The sequence below is a fragment of the Lithobates pipiens genome, unplaced genomic scaffold (genome assembly GCF_037356315.1).
Source record: "Lithobates pipiens isolate NorthernLeopardFrog02 unplaced genomic scaffold, aLitPip1_a1.2 Scaffold_8, whole genome shotgun sequence".
In the NCBI taxonomy this organism is placed as follows: domain Eukaryota; kingdom Metazoa; phylum Chordata; class Amphibia; order Anura; family Ranidae; genus Lithobates; species Lithobates pipiens.
Window position 1 is genome coordinate 124,229,263 of NW_027507903.1, and position 16,933 is coordinate 124,246,195.

A 16,933-nucleotide genomic window follows, 5' to 3' on the forward strand; every position below is an offset into this window, starting at 1 on the left:
AACCAATGAAATATAAATATATCTGAAAGACATTGCCAAAAATGGAAAAAAAAATGCTCTGAGATTCAAGGTGGTTTAGGGAGAAAAAGGCAGAGTGACTCAAGTGGTTAACTTCTGTCCTTGTGTCAAATAAGAACGTGGGAAGAAATCACATCTATTAGGACATGGACAACACTTAAAACCTGACTAAGGTTTAAACCGTTAAGGGTCCATTCATACTAGAATGCAGTGGGGGAAAGCCATGTTCCCCTGCGGCTTCCCGCACCACATTCCAATCGCATTGCCCTTGAGACGGCTGCAGGGGCCAGTGCAAATTTAACACCTAAAAGCGGAGCGTTTGCCCCTCATCAGATTGCACGCTACAGAAGCGCCATGCAATGCGGTTGCTGTGCGTTTCAAAAAGTAGTGCATGCAGCCCATTCAAAATTGTGGGATTCACATGCAGTTCCTAGTGTACATTTGTTAGATCTGCTCGGTTCACACTTGTGTGATGCGGGAACCCTGCAAATCCATTGCGAGTTCCCGCATCGCACCCGACTTGCACGGCAGTTCACACTGCCATATGCGAACTGCCGGGAGTGTCAATACATTGTTAATGACGCCTCCATTTTAGCTTGCATATCGCACTGCGAACTGACAGTTTGGACATAAATCGGATCAACACCCGATGTGATCCAATTCTGGTGCAGGCCAAAAAAAGGTCCTGTGCGCGTTTGGTCCGAATGTGATGCGATATCAGCCGTACTATCTGTATGGCTGAAATCTCATCGCAAGGACATTGCATGTGATTTGAACTGCAGTGTGGAGCGAATCACATGCGATCTCGCAGAAGTGAGAACCAGCATTTAGGGTTTTATTTCCAGTTTTCTCTTCTCCTGTCCTATTAATTTTTGTTTCTGTAAGTGTTATGATATAGTGATAAGAAAGTATGCATATCGGTAGCTTTCCACATTGAAATGTCAACATTTTGCATGCAAGTTTGTTTAAATAAGGATTTGATTCTGACGTGAAAATATTACTCGAGTTCAGAAATGAATGCTGTATACGTTTTTAGTCAGCCCATCTGTGTTTCCCCTTTGCCTTAGATAGACCCTTTGAACATTTTGCACAGAGTAATATCAAATGTTGTCTCTCCCACATGCCCTGTTAAATATTAATAATTCCTGCTGTTCTGAGAGCTCGTCACAACAACATACAATCCGTGTCCTTGGGATGAGAAATCCCAGTGGGAGAACACAACAGAGTATCCACCTCCACCAGTCATGTCCCAAGTGTAAAGCTCAGGCCTGGCCGGGGCAGCTGTCGCACAAATGGCAGAAGTCCTGATTGTTATGGGGGCCGATGTTCTTTACCGCTTAGATATTTTCTGCTTCTTTCTGATTCCAATAACAAATATTCAACAATATTCGTAAAATTGTCAGCGTTCGCTCTGGTTGTTTTACACATTTACCTCCCTCCCTTCATTTATTCTCGTTATCCTTCTCAGGCCTTCAAGACTGTTCTTCTATTTATGTCTTGTATACTTATTTTAAAATGTGATTTACTCTGTAATGGGTACTTGCTCTAGACCAGGGTCTCCAAACTTTTCAAATAAAGGGCCTGTTTATTGCCCTTCAGACTTTAGGGGGGCCGGATTGTGGCTAGTGGCGGAAAAAATGTTCTGGGCCCACCAGCATCGGTGAGAATAAATATGGCCTCCGGGTTGGTGATCAGTAGGAGGAGGAGTAGTGCCCCTATTAGGAGGAATAGTATCCCATCATTGGTATCAGTGGAGGAAATGGTGCCTCATATCAGTGAGAGGAATAGTGCCCAAAGGGCCAGATAAAGGCTAGCAAAGGGCCATATCTGGCCCTCGGGCCGCAGTTTGGAGACCCCTGCTCTCTAGACATTAGTTTTAAAAGTTTGAAGGAAACAAATTCGAATATTTTTTTGGTTGTTTGATATGCTTCAGCTTTAGAAACTCTAGTTTGTCGTTGCTGTGTGTGTCCCTGCTGGAGAAGATTCACCCTCGCATAGGTCCTGGTGATTGATTTACTATAGGAATAGACTATTCATTTAGCAAAGTGAAGTTTCTTAGCTGAGTAAATGAGCTGAAGCTGTACGGATGCCAGTCATGTGTAAACAAAACACCATTTTGTTTTTTCGTAAATTTTCCATGAACGTTTAGACATTCTTTGTAAGGTAAATTTTCACTTGGCTTCACCTCATTCACTATGTAAAAACTCACTTTGCAAAGTACACCTGTAGATTTGTGAATCCATTTCAATGTCTCTGGTACTGCAAGTGGTGAGAAACCCAAATGTTTACATTTCTTATGAACAGAAGAGTGGAAATCTTTCAATGGGGAAACCTACTCTGGTGACCACTTTTTAATAGGGTATATCTCCTCACTTTGAACAGATCTCCCCTTACTTCCTGCTATGTCTCGGTGACAGGGAATTATAGGAAATCTCCCCAACAAGCAAACCTTCTTCCTCTTTTCTCCATTGCCCAGCCAAAATAATTTTGCATATTCTGGATGATCTGTCCTACCACATAGTTGCATATGAGGTTGAAAAAAAGACACAAGTCCAACCTATGTGTATGCATTTATGTGAGTATTACATTGTATATCCCTGTATGTTGTGGTCGTTCAAATGCTTATCTAATCGTTTTTTTTTTTTTGTGTTTTTTTTTTTGTTTTTTTTTTATTATCGCTGCCCAGTGCTGAAACAATTGCCTGTGGAAGAGTATCCACATCCTTTCCGCTCTTACAGTAAAGAACCCTCTACGCAGTTTAAGGTTAAACCGCTTTTCTTCTAATTTTAGTGAATGGCCACGTGTCTTATTAAATTCCCTTTGCTGACAAATCTTGCATCCCCCTATGATTAAGTGATCCCTCTCCCCCAACATTTTGTGGGTCCTCAGATTGGAGGTTATTAGGCAAATGAAAGACCTTGTTGTCGCAACACATACAATAATACATGATTTTTTTTGGTTGATTTTTATGTGGTAAAACCCTTCTCTGGAGTTTCCTTATCTCACAAAAGTGAATACACCCCTCCAAATTTTTGTAAATATTTTATTATATCTTTTCATGTGACAACATTGAGGAAATTACACTTTGCTACAATGTAAAGTAGTGAGCGTACAGCTTGTATATCAGTGTAAATTTGCTGTCCCCTCAAAATAACCCAACGCACAGCCATTAATGTCTAAACTGCTGGCAACAAAAGTGAGTACACCCCTAAGTGAAAATGTCCAAATTGGGTGCAATTAGCCATTTTTCCTCCCTGGTGTCATGTGACTCGTTAGTGTTACAAGGTTTCAGATATGAATGGGGAACAGGTGTTAAATTTAGTGTTATTGTTCTCATACTGGTCACTAGAAGTTCAACATGGCACCTCAAGGTTTCAGATATGAATGGGGAACAGGTGTTAAATTTAGTGTTATTGTTCTCATACTGGTCACTAGAAGTTCAACATGGCACCTCATGGCAAAGAACTCTGAGGATCTGAAAAAAAAGAATTGTTGCTCTACATAAAGATGTCCTAGGCTATAGGAAAATTGCTAAGACACTGAAACTGAGCTGCAGCACGGTTGCCAAGACCATACAGCAGTTTAACAGGACAGGCTCCACTCAGAACAGGCCTCGCCATGGTCAACCAAAGAAGTTGAGTGCACATGCTCAGTGTCATATCCAGAGGTTGTCTTTGGGAAATAGAGGTATGAGTATGAGTGTTTCCAGCATTGCTGCAGAGATTGAAGGGGTGGGGGGGGGGGGCTCAGCCTGTCAGTGCGCAGACCATACACCGCACACTGCATCAAATTGGTCTGCATGGCTGTCATCCCAGAAGGTAGCTTCTTCTAAAGATGAGGCACAAGAGAGCCTGCAAACAGTTTGATGAAGACAAGCAGACTAAGGACATGGATTACTGGAACCATGTCCTGTGGTCTGCAAGACCAAGATAAACTTATTTTGGTTCAGATGGTGTCAAGCATGTGTGGAAGCAAAAGGGTGAGGAGTACAAAGACAAATGTGTCTTGCCTACAGTCAAGCATGGTGGTGGGAGTGTCATGGTCTGGAGCTGCATGAGTGCTGCCGTCACTGGGGAGCTACAGTTCATTGCGGGAACTATGAATGCCAACATGTACTGTGACATTTTGAAGCAGAGTGTGATCTCCTCCCTTCGGAGATTGGAAGTTAAAGAGGACTCCAGTGACAACCTATGAAGCTCTGGTGAACTTCATGCCCAAGAGGTTAAGGCAGTGCTGGGAAAATAATGGTGGCCACACAAAATATTGACACTTTGGCCCCAATTTGGACATTTTCACTTAGGGGTGTACTCACTTTTGTTGCCAGAGGTTTAGACATTAATGGCTGTGTGTTGAGTTATTTTGAGGGGACAGCAAATTTACACCGTTATACAAGCTGTACACTCGCTACTAAATTTGTAGCAAAGTGTAATTTCTTCATTGTTGTTACATGAAGAGTTATTAAAAAATATTTACAAAAATATGAGGGGTGTACTCACTTTGAGATACTGTACCATTTCCCGGAGTGAGGGAATCAATGTAGATCAATCCAGCTTGGATCAATGTAACCATGTATATTTCAAACCTGGTCAATGTCCCAGGAAGCTGGAAATCACTGGTAGTAGTAGCCACTGCTATTCTAGTGATCTCCCCTTGTTCCCAGGTCCTGCACCAAGACACTGTCCTGCTGCATTCTGAACCCAGGAGGTCAGATACTTGTCATTCCGAGAATGCTTAGCTTTTTTACTGAATGAATGCAAAGTGTCCTCTGAATTGTAGAGGTGGTGACGTTTTGCTCTTCACCTTGTCCAATCAGAGAATACTTTGCATTCATTTAGGCCCCAAAACACTTCAATGGAAGCAAATGAAAAATGTCTGAAAACATGGTTACATAGTTGGTAAGGTTGAATAAAGACACTGGTCAATCCAACTTCTGTAGGTTTGTGTGTGTGTGTGTGCGCCCGTGTCAAAAATCCTATCACAATTATATTGTGTGACATGATATTTTGCATTATTTTTTTTGACTCTTCCCCCTCCTAGTAAATTATCTTTCTGTTGGCTGAACCAAAACGCTTTGAAAACACAGGCTTGCATACAGGTTTGCAAAAAGAACACTCGGGTCATGAAGATTGGTGGTGTTTACAATAAACAACAATTTATCATTGTGGGCACCACAGGCTTTCAGAGACCATTCCTCTCAGATATGGCATTTCTAAAAAGATTTTATTTTTTTTCCACATTTTGCTTATCCCCCTTTTATAATTAACCTTGTAAGTATTGCCCACCTCCTACTTATGAAATAAGAGCGGGAGAAACACAAAAAGGGTTTGGTGTTTGATATAACAGCTGGTTGGATTTGTGCGGTCTTTTCTTCCCCTTGTGCATTTTGGAAAATAAAGGCCATAATGTAATTTCTATTGTTAGTTCACCTTTACTGTAATACGCAGTGGAGAGAGATGTACAGATTACTCTTTGCCAGTTTCTGGGGTTTACCAGCAACAGCTGTAGATCCAGCAGTAGAAGACGTGGTAATCTGTGTGCACCATATGGTGTGGAGACTGCAGGCAACAAGGCAGCTGGCCTGCAGATACGATGTGGCCATTTAATGGGAGAACAAGCATTTTGGCAACACGAAGATAACCATGGAAAGTGTTCCAAATGACTTCAGTTCTGCAGGGAGTTAACAGCTGTTGCCAGTGGATGTTCAGCACTTTCTCATGCTTTGCTTTTTCCTCTTAACAGCGCTGTGGGCATTGATGGTGGCATTGCTCTACAAGTTGTCTGTCCTGTCTTTGAACTAGATTACTTTAAATGTCAGTAAAATGGAGTGGAATAATGGTATCTATGGTTTTACTAAAGAACATCAGTTACATTTGGCATTTACCTTAATATCAACTAGATGGATATATATACAGGCAGTCCCTGAGTTATGAACATCTGAGTTGCGAGCGACTCCTACTTATGAACGGAGACGGCATGATGTCCAGCAGCTTGCTGTCCATGCTGGTCCCAGAAATCACTGCATAGCCATCTTGCAGAACAGGACATATCCCACACTGCAGTACTATATGTACTGCACACCCCACATGCAGGATTGCCCAGAACACCCCACATTGCACAGCCAGAAGCACCTGGCATGGGTTGCACTTAAAAATGGTACTGTTCTGACTTATGAACAAATTGGACTTAAGAAGAAACCTACAGTCCCTAACTTGTTCGTAACTCGGGGACTGCCTGTACAGTATTTTCTGTATTTCTGAAATTACTGTATTTTCCCAGCTGTGCAACAGGGAGAGTGAGTGACTTCTGTCCGTCCAGTTTATGGCATTCTAGCATTCCTGGAGTATGTATTTTATGGCATGGCTTAAATAAATTTCCTTTGAATCTGGGAGCCAGGTTTTTTATTTTTGTTCAGAGTATAAAGTGCCATAATAAAATAAAAGCTATAAATTACTTATACTTGCGCTGCTGGTCCCCTGAGGCGAGCAATTATAAGTAATTTATGGCTTTTATTTTAGTTAATGTGTTTAAAAATGTGACAGCTGTCTTATTCAGTTACAATTCCAAGGGACGCCACACAATATTACCGCAAAGGTCTAGGAAATGCAACATTTCTGTAAAAAAAAAAAAAACACACTAAAGTTAATTTTAGGGCACAAACACCCAATAAGATTGCACCGAATAAATGGATACCCAACATTTCAAACCTTAAATTTTCTTTCGCCTGTGAAATGGAGATAAATTTTAGTACCCTGTATTTTCTATAGGCGACGCTTTAAAAGCCCCCATAAGTCATAAGGTTAGCATTACAGGGGAGGTCTGGTGCTAGAACTTACACTCGTTCCGCTATATAAAATCAGAAATACTACGGAATCGTAGTTAGTAGGTTTCTGTTAGATAGGGTAGGCCACGTGGCCTGGTTATGGATATCGTCCTCGATGGACAAATCCCACTGTTGTATGTTATGTATTTAAAAATTCAATAAAAAGATTTAATAAAAAATAAAGCCCAGGTGCCAGTTCGCAATTTCTAGTCGCCATGGTATCCTGGCACTTGGCGAGCCCTGTTTTATCGTATATCTGAGGACAATACTAGCCACTGCAATGCTTATTAGTAAGTAATCCAAAATTGTTTTAGTAATTGTGTGAATTTGCAGTGAGCAGCATGTAAGGACATCCATTGTTTAGAATTAAAGTGCCACTAGAGTTTGTACAGGCAAAAAAACTGAAAGAAACAGTGCTGTTTTCATGTCAGTGACTATTTCAATCAATTATAGGTACATATTTTTACAGCTTTTCATTAATGAATGCTAGAAATTCAGTTATGGTATTGTATGCACATGTGTCCATAGCAATTCTAGGAATGATGATACTTTTCTGTACAGTGTGCAAAGATAGCGAGATCTGTGTTCACTTTCCCATTTTGGATCATTCTGTTCTTGTTTTTAAAGGTTTTGTTTCCCTGCAGACAAAGTAATCACCTTGATGTCCCCTTTTTCTGTAGGAAATGCTTTGTGTACAGTGAAATGTGACGAGTCTGTAAAAGTGTTCACTATCAGGGGGACGTCCTTTGAAGCAGCTCAGATTTCAGGAGGAAACGCAAGCCTTGAAAATTGTAAGAAATTACAACTTTGTGTTTTCTAGACTAGTGGTGGTGATAATCAAATTATAAGGCCTCGTGCTCACTGGTTTATGAAAATAAGCAGCATTTTTCTGCCAGAATTTGGCAGAAAAATGGCTGTAATGTTATGTTAACAATATGTGTGCGCATATTTATGGCATGTGAGCTTAACTTCATTCCTACTGGCCAGAATATTTTATTCTGGCCATTGGAATACATTTAGTTGCATATACACACATTTCTATGTGTTTTAGATGCATTTTCGTTTTTTTTTTTTCCTGCTGTCAAGGTCCTCTCAGAACATAAAGTTAGTCCCTCGCACTATTAAAGTGAATCTATTAAATGAACAATAATATATCTAAAAATTGCAGCTAGATCTAAAGTGTATACAGTGCACTCATAACAGATACATTTATAGAAAAAGTGTTCAGCGCAACTAATTAAACTAAATTACAATCATGAGGTATAAATATAATCACTGTGCAAATAATGCTTGTGTGTGTGTGTGTGTGTGTGTGTGTGTGTGTGTGTATATATATCTATATATATATATATATATCACTGTGCAAATACTGCTAGTAAACAATATAATAAAGTGACTAAATATGTGTAATGCCCTGTACACACGGTCGGACTTTCCGACGGAAAATGTGCGATCGGACTGTGTTGTCGGAAATTCCGATTGTGTGTGGGCTCAATCTGACTTTTTCCGTCGGAATTTCTGACGCATTAAGTTTGAGATCTGGATCTAAAATTTTCCAACAACAAAATCCGATTGTTTAAATTCTGATTGTGTGTGTATACAATTCCGACGCACAAAGTGCCACGCATGCTCAGAATTAATTGCGAGACAAAAGCTATTGGCCTCTTTATAGTCCTGTCGTACGTGGTTTAAGTCGCCTCGTTCTGAACGATCGGATTTTCCAACAACTTTGTGCGACCGTGTGTATGCAAGACAAGTTCGGGCCAAAATCGACAGATTTTGCTGTCGGAATGTCCGAGCTCGTGTACAGGGCATTACAGTGTCCAATTGTCCTGTGCAAAAATCAAATCCAATAATCCTGTGCAAAATTTCTAAACCGTGCACATATAACTATAATTATAGTGATTATAATATAATTATAATAAGGCAGATTATTCAGTAAGTCATTTTATTTGTCATACACATTATAGTGATATGTGCACTGTTTAGAAATTTTGCACAGGATTATTGGATTTGATTTTTGCACAGGACCATTGGACACTGTTACGCATATTTATTTAGTCACTTTATTATATTGTTTACTACCATCATTTGCACAGTGATTATATTTATCATACCTCATAATTGTAATTTAGTTGAATTAGTTGCGCTGATCACGTTTTATATAATTCCTCTCAGAACATGACTTTTTATCGTGTTGGTTTTTTTTTTTTGCTTGTAAATGCTCTTCCTTAAACGTGTGTAAATGCCTATATGTGGCTGTGCATGGCCACATAGGTTAACATAGAGGTGCTTTATGCTAAACACCTGTAGAAGCAGTGTTTTTTTATTTTTTATTTTTTTTAAACCTCTTTGTGCATGAGGCCTAACCTATACTAATAATACTACATGCTTTTTGCCAGATTTCCAGAACTGTTTGATCTGTTGTATGGCACTTACAGGGTTTTTAAAAAATAAGTTCACCTTTGAAATTTTTTTTTTATATAAATGCACATTTGTTTGCAGGTAAAAAAATTTGCATTTTTTTTTTTTACTAGAAGCCTGCAAAGTATTGCACCAGCAATCAGCAGATTGCAGGTGCAATGCAGGGCTCCTGCAGACTGTCTGTGTAAGCAGTCTGCTTGTACCTCGTATGAGCAGGTAGCTATACAATGACAGCAAGGAATAATGAACTACTCAGCAGCACCATTGAGAACTACAAGTCGACGGCTGCAAAGGCTGTCAGTTCTTGTAGTTCATTCATTCACAGAACTCTAAATTAAATATGTGACTGGGTGGGCTGAGCCCTGCATGGCCATGTTTTTTTTTTTAATTGTGACTGCGAGTTTGGAGAAAAGAACCCTGGTTCACTGTCACTAGAGGCAGGAGAACAGTTGCAGCAGTGGGAACATGTTAGATTTTTCACCCGTTTATTTTTTTGGGGTTACATGTTCCCAAGGGTGAACTTATCCTTTTTAAGTAATGTGATTTATTGGGCATATGGTCATGCAATCTAAAAAGGGAAACCTAAAAAAAGAGAATATATACATGCACAGCATTGGTACCAAAGTTGTTTTGTAACACAAAATATTGTTATTGCTCTAGTGACTCCACTTACACCGGCTGGAAAATCTGAATGGTTGCAGCAGAGTCTGACCAAAAGTGATCGTCCAGAGTTAACCAGTGCTAAAGTTGTGGTCTCTGGAGGTAAGTCTGTAGTGGAAGCTCCTATATTCCCGCACTAATAGATTCCCTTTCAGAACAGATGAGTCCTTCTATATAGTGCTGGACTGAAAACTATTTTTTACATTTCTATAGAAATATGTTTAGTTTGTGCTGTTCTAAAATGCTTAGTTTGAAGTAGAGGTGCACTGAAAGGAAATGTTGGTGCCAAAACCGAAAAAGCAGGGTGCACTTAGTAGTTTTTTTTTTTTTTTTTTTTTGTGTGTTTTTTTTATATATAATTGTATTATATTCAACTTTTTAATTCAATATCACGAATTTAAATAAATATAAATTTATTGTCAGCCATTATCGGCACCTTTTTAGCTAAAGAAACATGCATCCCTTTAAATTCTTTGTATGTCTGTGCACTAGTATTGCTCTTCCATTGTGGTGTTAATCTCGCTTGCTGCATTTTTTTGTCAGTTTAAAAAAAAAAAAACTGCACCAAAAAGCACCTCCCCCTTGAAATGCATTGAAGACGCAGCAAGAACACATCTATAACATACCTGTGTTGCATTTTTGGTGGGGTTTTTGAGTCACATGACCTATGAAAAACACAGTTGAAACCTCGTCGAAATCGTGTGTTTTCCAGTGCCATTATCGGCAAAATGCCAAAAACTAAATTTTCAGCCACAGAAATTTTGGTGCATCTCTAGTGTGAAGCGTAACTGTAAAAACAACTGCATCTCACTCTTGTGTTGTCTGTTTTTTCATCATAGGTCGAGGGTTAAAGAGTGGCGATAACTTCAAGTTGTTGTACGATCTGGCAGATCAGCTGCATGCTGCGGGTAATGTACTGTGTGTGTGTGTGTGTGTGTGTGTGTATATTTGTCATGTGAGACTTTGTTCTGTGTAAAGTATTACACTTTTGAAATGTATAGCTATTGCTTTGCATTAGTGTGCTGATGCAGGAATTCCCTAGAACAGTGATGGCGAACCTTGGCACACCAGATGTTTTGGAACTACATTTCCCATGATGCTCAACTACACTGCAGAGTGCATGAGCATCATGGGAAATGTAGTTCCAAAACATCTGGGGTGCCAAGGTTCGCCATCACTGCCCTAGAACATCATACTAAATCTCCTCACTAGGAAAGTTTTTCAAGCTCAATTCCAGAATCACAAATTGCACAAAGGCTCCCTGCTTCCTCTCTGCTACTGTTTTTTATTCTTCTGCTCACCTTAAAAATATGATACAAAATCAATCATGCAAAAGTGCCGACTTTCTTTGCCATTCTACCATAATCTCAGCTTTGTGGGTGCAGTTGTTCTATTCATAGTTTCTCTCATCTCAACTGTGAATATCTGGTGCTGCTTCAGAGCTACACTTGACCTCTTGATCAACTTTCTGGCGCCCTCCTTAACTGATCGTTGATTTTTGGTGGGCCACCTTTTCTAGGTCAAGTGGGCATTTGTGTTCACTTTTTTTTTTTTTTTTCCTTTAAAAAAAAAAAATTTTTAAAACTTAAAGTGATGTTAAAGGTATTTTTTTTTTTTTTAAATAAATAACAAACATGTTATACTTACCTGCTCTGCAAACATGTTATACTTACCTGCCCTGTGCAGTGGCTTTGCACAGAGCAGCCCCGATCCTCCTCTTCTCGAGTTTCCCACCGACTCCCCTGGCCCCTCCTCTTCTCTGAGTACCCCATAACAAGCTGCTTGCTATGGGGACACCTGTGCGTGCTCTGTGTCCATAAGGTACACAGAATGGGGCTCAGGCCCCATCCCCCCCCACTCTCTCCTCACTGGCTATGTGCTGTGATTGGCTTCCAGCCAATCTGGTGGTGGAAACCTAGGCAAGCAGCCATTCTCATGCACATCGCTGGATCGTGATTGGGCTCGGGTAAATATTAAGGGGGCTGTGGGGGGAGCTGCATACTGACGGTTTTTCTACCTGCATGAAGGTAAAAAACCTTCAGCTTTTGGAACCACTTTAAAAGTCGTCACTTATTGAAAAGAGGTGCCCACTCCCCAAAAATAAAAATTCTGCAAATTTGTTAGGGGCTGTGGATAGGAAAAGGATAAGTAGTGTTTTTTATATTTTTGAATGGAGATCCGCGGATGTTTATTTGTCTAATAACCTCATTCCACTTGGTGCATATCTAGAACTTAACACCAAAATTATTTTGATAGCTGCTTGGTTTTCAGGATTCTGTTTAAGTAAGTTCTGTTGGTTTCCAGAAATGTATGGGATTTTTTTTTAGAGATCATGTGACATGAATTGCATGTTGGTGCATCTCATTCATCAAGCTCTGTGACTGCTAAAAGTAATAGGTTGTTGAGCATCAGATATTGTCAGGAAGAAAATGGGAGGATGGACTGTAAAGCACTTGTTCATATTTGTGTGTACACCTACACACCTGTAAAAATGGTTACGCTTTATTTTAATCAAGGGAGTATGATGTATGTTTTTTATTTGTGTAAAAATGCTGACCAGCAACGCATATTTATTTTATTAAAATTTTTTTTACAGATCTATATGCAACATGTTTGTGCACCTGTGTGTGTACAAGTACATTGAAAACAATGGTCTGTGTGTTTACATCAGTAAAAAAAGACCTGTGTTTTTAGGCAGCCGTGTGCAAGAGACCTTATAGAGGGGGTAAAAATATGTGAAATCAAGAAAAGATATATATATATATCTCTTTTCTTTTTTTTTCTTTTTTTTTCTTTTGTATTTCTATTTGAAATACATTTTTTTTTTTTTTTTTTTTTCCTTTTTGACATTGTGTCATATAATTTTTTAGGTGACAGAAAATCCCAATTAAACATTTTTATTTATATATTTTTTTTTTTTTTTTTTATTTCAGGTCCTAAGGCTGGCCCTACATTATACAATTTTCCTTCAGACTTACTAAAACCATATAATAAGAGGCCAAACTAAACATTTCAATTTGTATGCAATCAGGCTGGCACTACTACATAGTTGAAGGTAAATCTAAAGGGAATGGAGTAAGAAAATTGTATAATGTATGGCGAGCTTAACACTATAAAATGCAGCAAATTCTATGGTTGGGTGAATACATATACAAAATCCTGCCTGAACAGTTTGTGCTATAGAGCCTTTTTAAAAGTGAGAGAAATATAGTAATAGTTATGCCAACCGTCTTCTCTTTTGTAGTGGGTGCCTCTCGCGCTGCTGTAGATGCTGGATTTGTCCCCAATGATATGCAGGTGGGGCAGACAGGAAAAATCGTAGCACCGGTGAGTACTATATTTTATGTAAATTTAAGTATTGTTGATGAATATAGGAGCTTTCATTTATTCTGGCTGACCTCATTCAGACTTGGACTCCAAAGGTACAACATAAAAAATTATAATTTTAATAATGCATGGCTTCACAGCAATCGCATGGGACCCTCCATGTTAAAAACATCTACCAAAAAATAGGTTTGGGGTATATTATGGCAGGGCTTGATTGTCTTCTCGTCTTTCCATACTGTTTGTCAACGCAGAGTTCTCCTAAGTAACTCCAATTTGTTTTTGGTCATTTACTTGGAACCTATCAAAGACCAGAAGGAGTACAGCGATGGCAGCCACCTATTTATTTCATGACAGGTTTTCTTTAAGGGCCTGTTGACTCTTATACACTAATAAATGTGTGCAGCCCCCCCCCCCCCCCCATGCTATATATTTATGCGTTGGTCTCAGACTGACAAACATTATAGTGTTGTTATTTTTGTCTCAGAAGGCATTAGCATTTCAAAATGGTGTAGTGTACATAATACCCAGTGTGGCTATTCTATGGCACCAGACATCTTTCTTATAAAAAAAATAAAGACGTAAAAGTATAAACCTCTTTTTTAGTTTTGGATAGAGCGGACAGGGATTACAATATTTTTTTTCTACCCGTGCCTCCATTGGCGTAGATTCACCCTCTATTTGTCTGGTTTACTATTATCACTGATGGTGAAATAAAACAATAAATTGGGTTGTTACAGTAATAGAGGGGAGATCTTCCAAAAGGGACACTAGTTCTGGTGACACGCTGGGATTCCCTTGCTTTGTAAGGTGTTCCTCTCAGAGCTCGGGTGGTGCACTCTGTGATCGCCAAGTCCTCAGGATTTAGCCGATTACAGATCGGGGTAAAGGGCCAATCACAGAGGCCCTTTACCAAGTGATCAACTGTGCCCAATGACAGCTGATCATGGATGTAAACACAAGTCAGTTATCGCCTTCTTTTTCCTCACGCTGACAGTGAGAAGGGAGAAGACAACCGGCTTTTGTTAAAAGGGACATCTGGTCAGGGCACTGATTATCCATGTCATGATTATCAGGGCAGTCCTAACAGTGCCCAACAGTACTGCAAATCAATGCCCACCAGTGCTGCCTCATCAGCCCACATCCGTGAAGTAGAATTATTACCTGTTTGCAAAATTTTATATCAAACTATGAATTTTTTTATTTGTATTTTTTTTTTTTTTTCAAAATTTTCAGTCCCTTTTTTTTTTTTTTTTTTTTTTTTTCTTTTAGCAAAAAATAAAAATCCCATTGGTGATAAAATACCACCAAAAGAAAGCTCTATTTTTGTGAAAAAGAATGATAAAAATGTTATTTGGGTACAGTGTTGTACGATCGAGTAATTGTCATTCAAAGTGTGACAGTGCTGAAAATTGGCCTGGGCAGGAAGGGGGTAAAAGTACCTAGTAGGGAAGTAGTTAAAGCGCTATTTAACCCAACCCAAACATTTTAATATATTGCATCTTACCAATCATGTGGTGACTGTATTGGTTTTCTTTTTCACCTGATCTGGTCAGGAACAAACCTCCTGTATTAGGGTGGCTACACACTGGCTGAAGGAGCACAGAAACGCTATTTTGGAAAGCAGCATCATCAATCTGGGGGAGGCAGAGTGTTAGATGTACTAGCAGATTTGGATACACTAACAGATTGAAGCCAAACTCCAGCTCACACTTTATATGCAGTTACAACAGCAGTTTTTTTTTTTTCTTTTGAGATAAAGGTTTATATGAATAAAAGCTGACCATTGTAAGCATCACTGCCCGTTATAAATGGTTTGTGTCAACACTCTAAGCCCCTGTACACACGGTCGGAGATTTCGACAACCAAATCCGTCAGATTTTGTCCGAAACTGTTGCATACACACAGTTGGACTAAGTTGTCGAAAAATCCGATCATTCAGAACGTGATGACGTAATTTTGTTATGATGGGACTACGTTCAGGCTAGTAGCCAATAGCTTTGATGTAGGAATTTGATCTGACCATGCAATTCTCTACACATGATCGGAGTATGTCCGATCGAACCAGTTGGTCGGGAAATATTTCCAACAAGTTGGAAAATTGGGTCCGACGGAATCAGTCCGATGCATACCACACACAGTCGGATTATCCGACAACACGGTCCGATAGGACACATTCCGACGGATTCTCCGACCGTGTGTACAAGGGCTTACAGCTACATCTGCAGGGCAGTTTTTTCTTTTGAAAAGCAACAGACTTACTGACAAATAAAGCCAAAAAAGAAAACTAATGCAGCCATCACATCTAAGAATTGGTAACTGCTTTAAGTGTACTTTTTAATATGAATATTGATGTATTTGTGCATATTATGAAGGTGTTAAATGATTATGACAAGTATTTTTTTTTTTTTTTTTTTACCCGACCAATATTTAGCTTCGGTGCTCTCAGGTTTTACTCAGTCATGCAACACTGGAGCATATGAAATTTTTGTCCTTTTTTTCACACAAATAGAGCTTTCTTTTGGTGGTATTTAATCACCGGTTTTATTTTTTTGCGCTATAAAAGAAAAAAAAGACTGAAAATTCGGTTAAAAAAACAAAATACATTTTTCTACGTTTCTGTTATAAAATTTTGCAAATTTAGTCATTTTTCTTTATACATTTTGGTCAAAATTTATACTGCTACGTATCTTTGGTAAAAAATAACCCAAATCGGTGTATGTTATTTGGTCTTTGTGAAAAGAGTCCACAAGCTATGGTGCCAATCTCTGAGAATTGATCACACCTGAAGTACTGGTGGCCTATCTCATTTCTTGAGACCCTAACAAGCCAGGAAAGTACAAATATCCCCCCAGATTACCGCTTTTTGGAAAGTAGACATTCCAATGTATTTAGTAAGAGGCATGGTGAGGTGTTTGAAGTTGTACTTTTTTTCCCACAATTATTTGGAAAATCCCACAAAATTGACATATTAGCAGTTTATTTCTCACACACAGCATATGCATACCAAATTATAACCCAAAACACATTCTGCTACTCCTCCTGAGTATGGTGATACCACATGGGAAACTTTTACACAGCTTGGCCACATAGTTCAACATGCAGAGAGCAGCGTCAGGCGTTCTTGGAGCATAAATTGCACATATAATTTATTGACTACCTCTTGCACCTTTGAAGGCCCTGGAGCACCAGGACAATGGAAACTCCCCAAAAATGACCCCATTTTGGAAAGCAACCACCCAAACATATAATATGAGGCATAATGAGTCTTTTGAACATTTATTTATTTATTTTTCTACAACATTTTGGAAAATGTGGAAAGAAAATGAAAATGCATTTCATACCAAAAATGACACCGCAAAATACATTCTCCTACTCCTCCTGAGCATGGAGGAGTATGGTGATACCACATGTGGGTGACTTTTCTACAGCCTGGCCACATACAGAGGCCCAACATGCCGGGAGCACCATCAGCTGTTCTAGGGGCACACATTTCTCAAATCTAATTTGACTACCAATTACTCCTTTGTGAGGCACTGTAGAGGCATGAATGAGAACTGATGTGGCATGGATGAGTATGAATGGGGATGGATGAGCTGTGGATGGGAGTGGCTGAGCATGGTTGAGTCACAAATGTGGATGGCTGAGTAGGGCCGTTTACCGTGATGGTCGCGGATACTCCCGTGT

At 39.3% G+C, this 16,933-nt stretch overlaps 1 protein-coding gene across 1 annotated transcript in view; it reads left to right on the top strand.

The window, feature by feature from the left end:
• ETFA (electron transfer flavoprotein subunit alpha) overlaps positions 1 to 16,933 on the top strand; it is a 51,967-nt gene that overhangs the window by 19,578 nt on the left and 15,456 nt on the right. The window contains exons 6-9 of the mRNA XM_077472271.1: positions 7,519 to 7,629; positions 9,923 to 10,024; positions 10,762 to 10,830; positions 13,167 to 13,249. Of these exons, the coding sequence (XP_077328397.1) occupies positions 7,519 to 7,629; positions 9,923 to 10,024; positions 10,762 to 10,830; positions 13,167 to 13,249 (365 nt within the window). The remainder of the gene's footprint in view (positions 1 to 7,518; positions 7,630 to 9,922; positions 10,025 to 10,761; positions 10,831 to 13,166; positions 13,250 to 16,933) is intronic.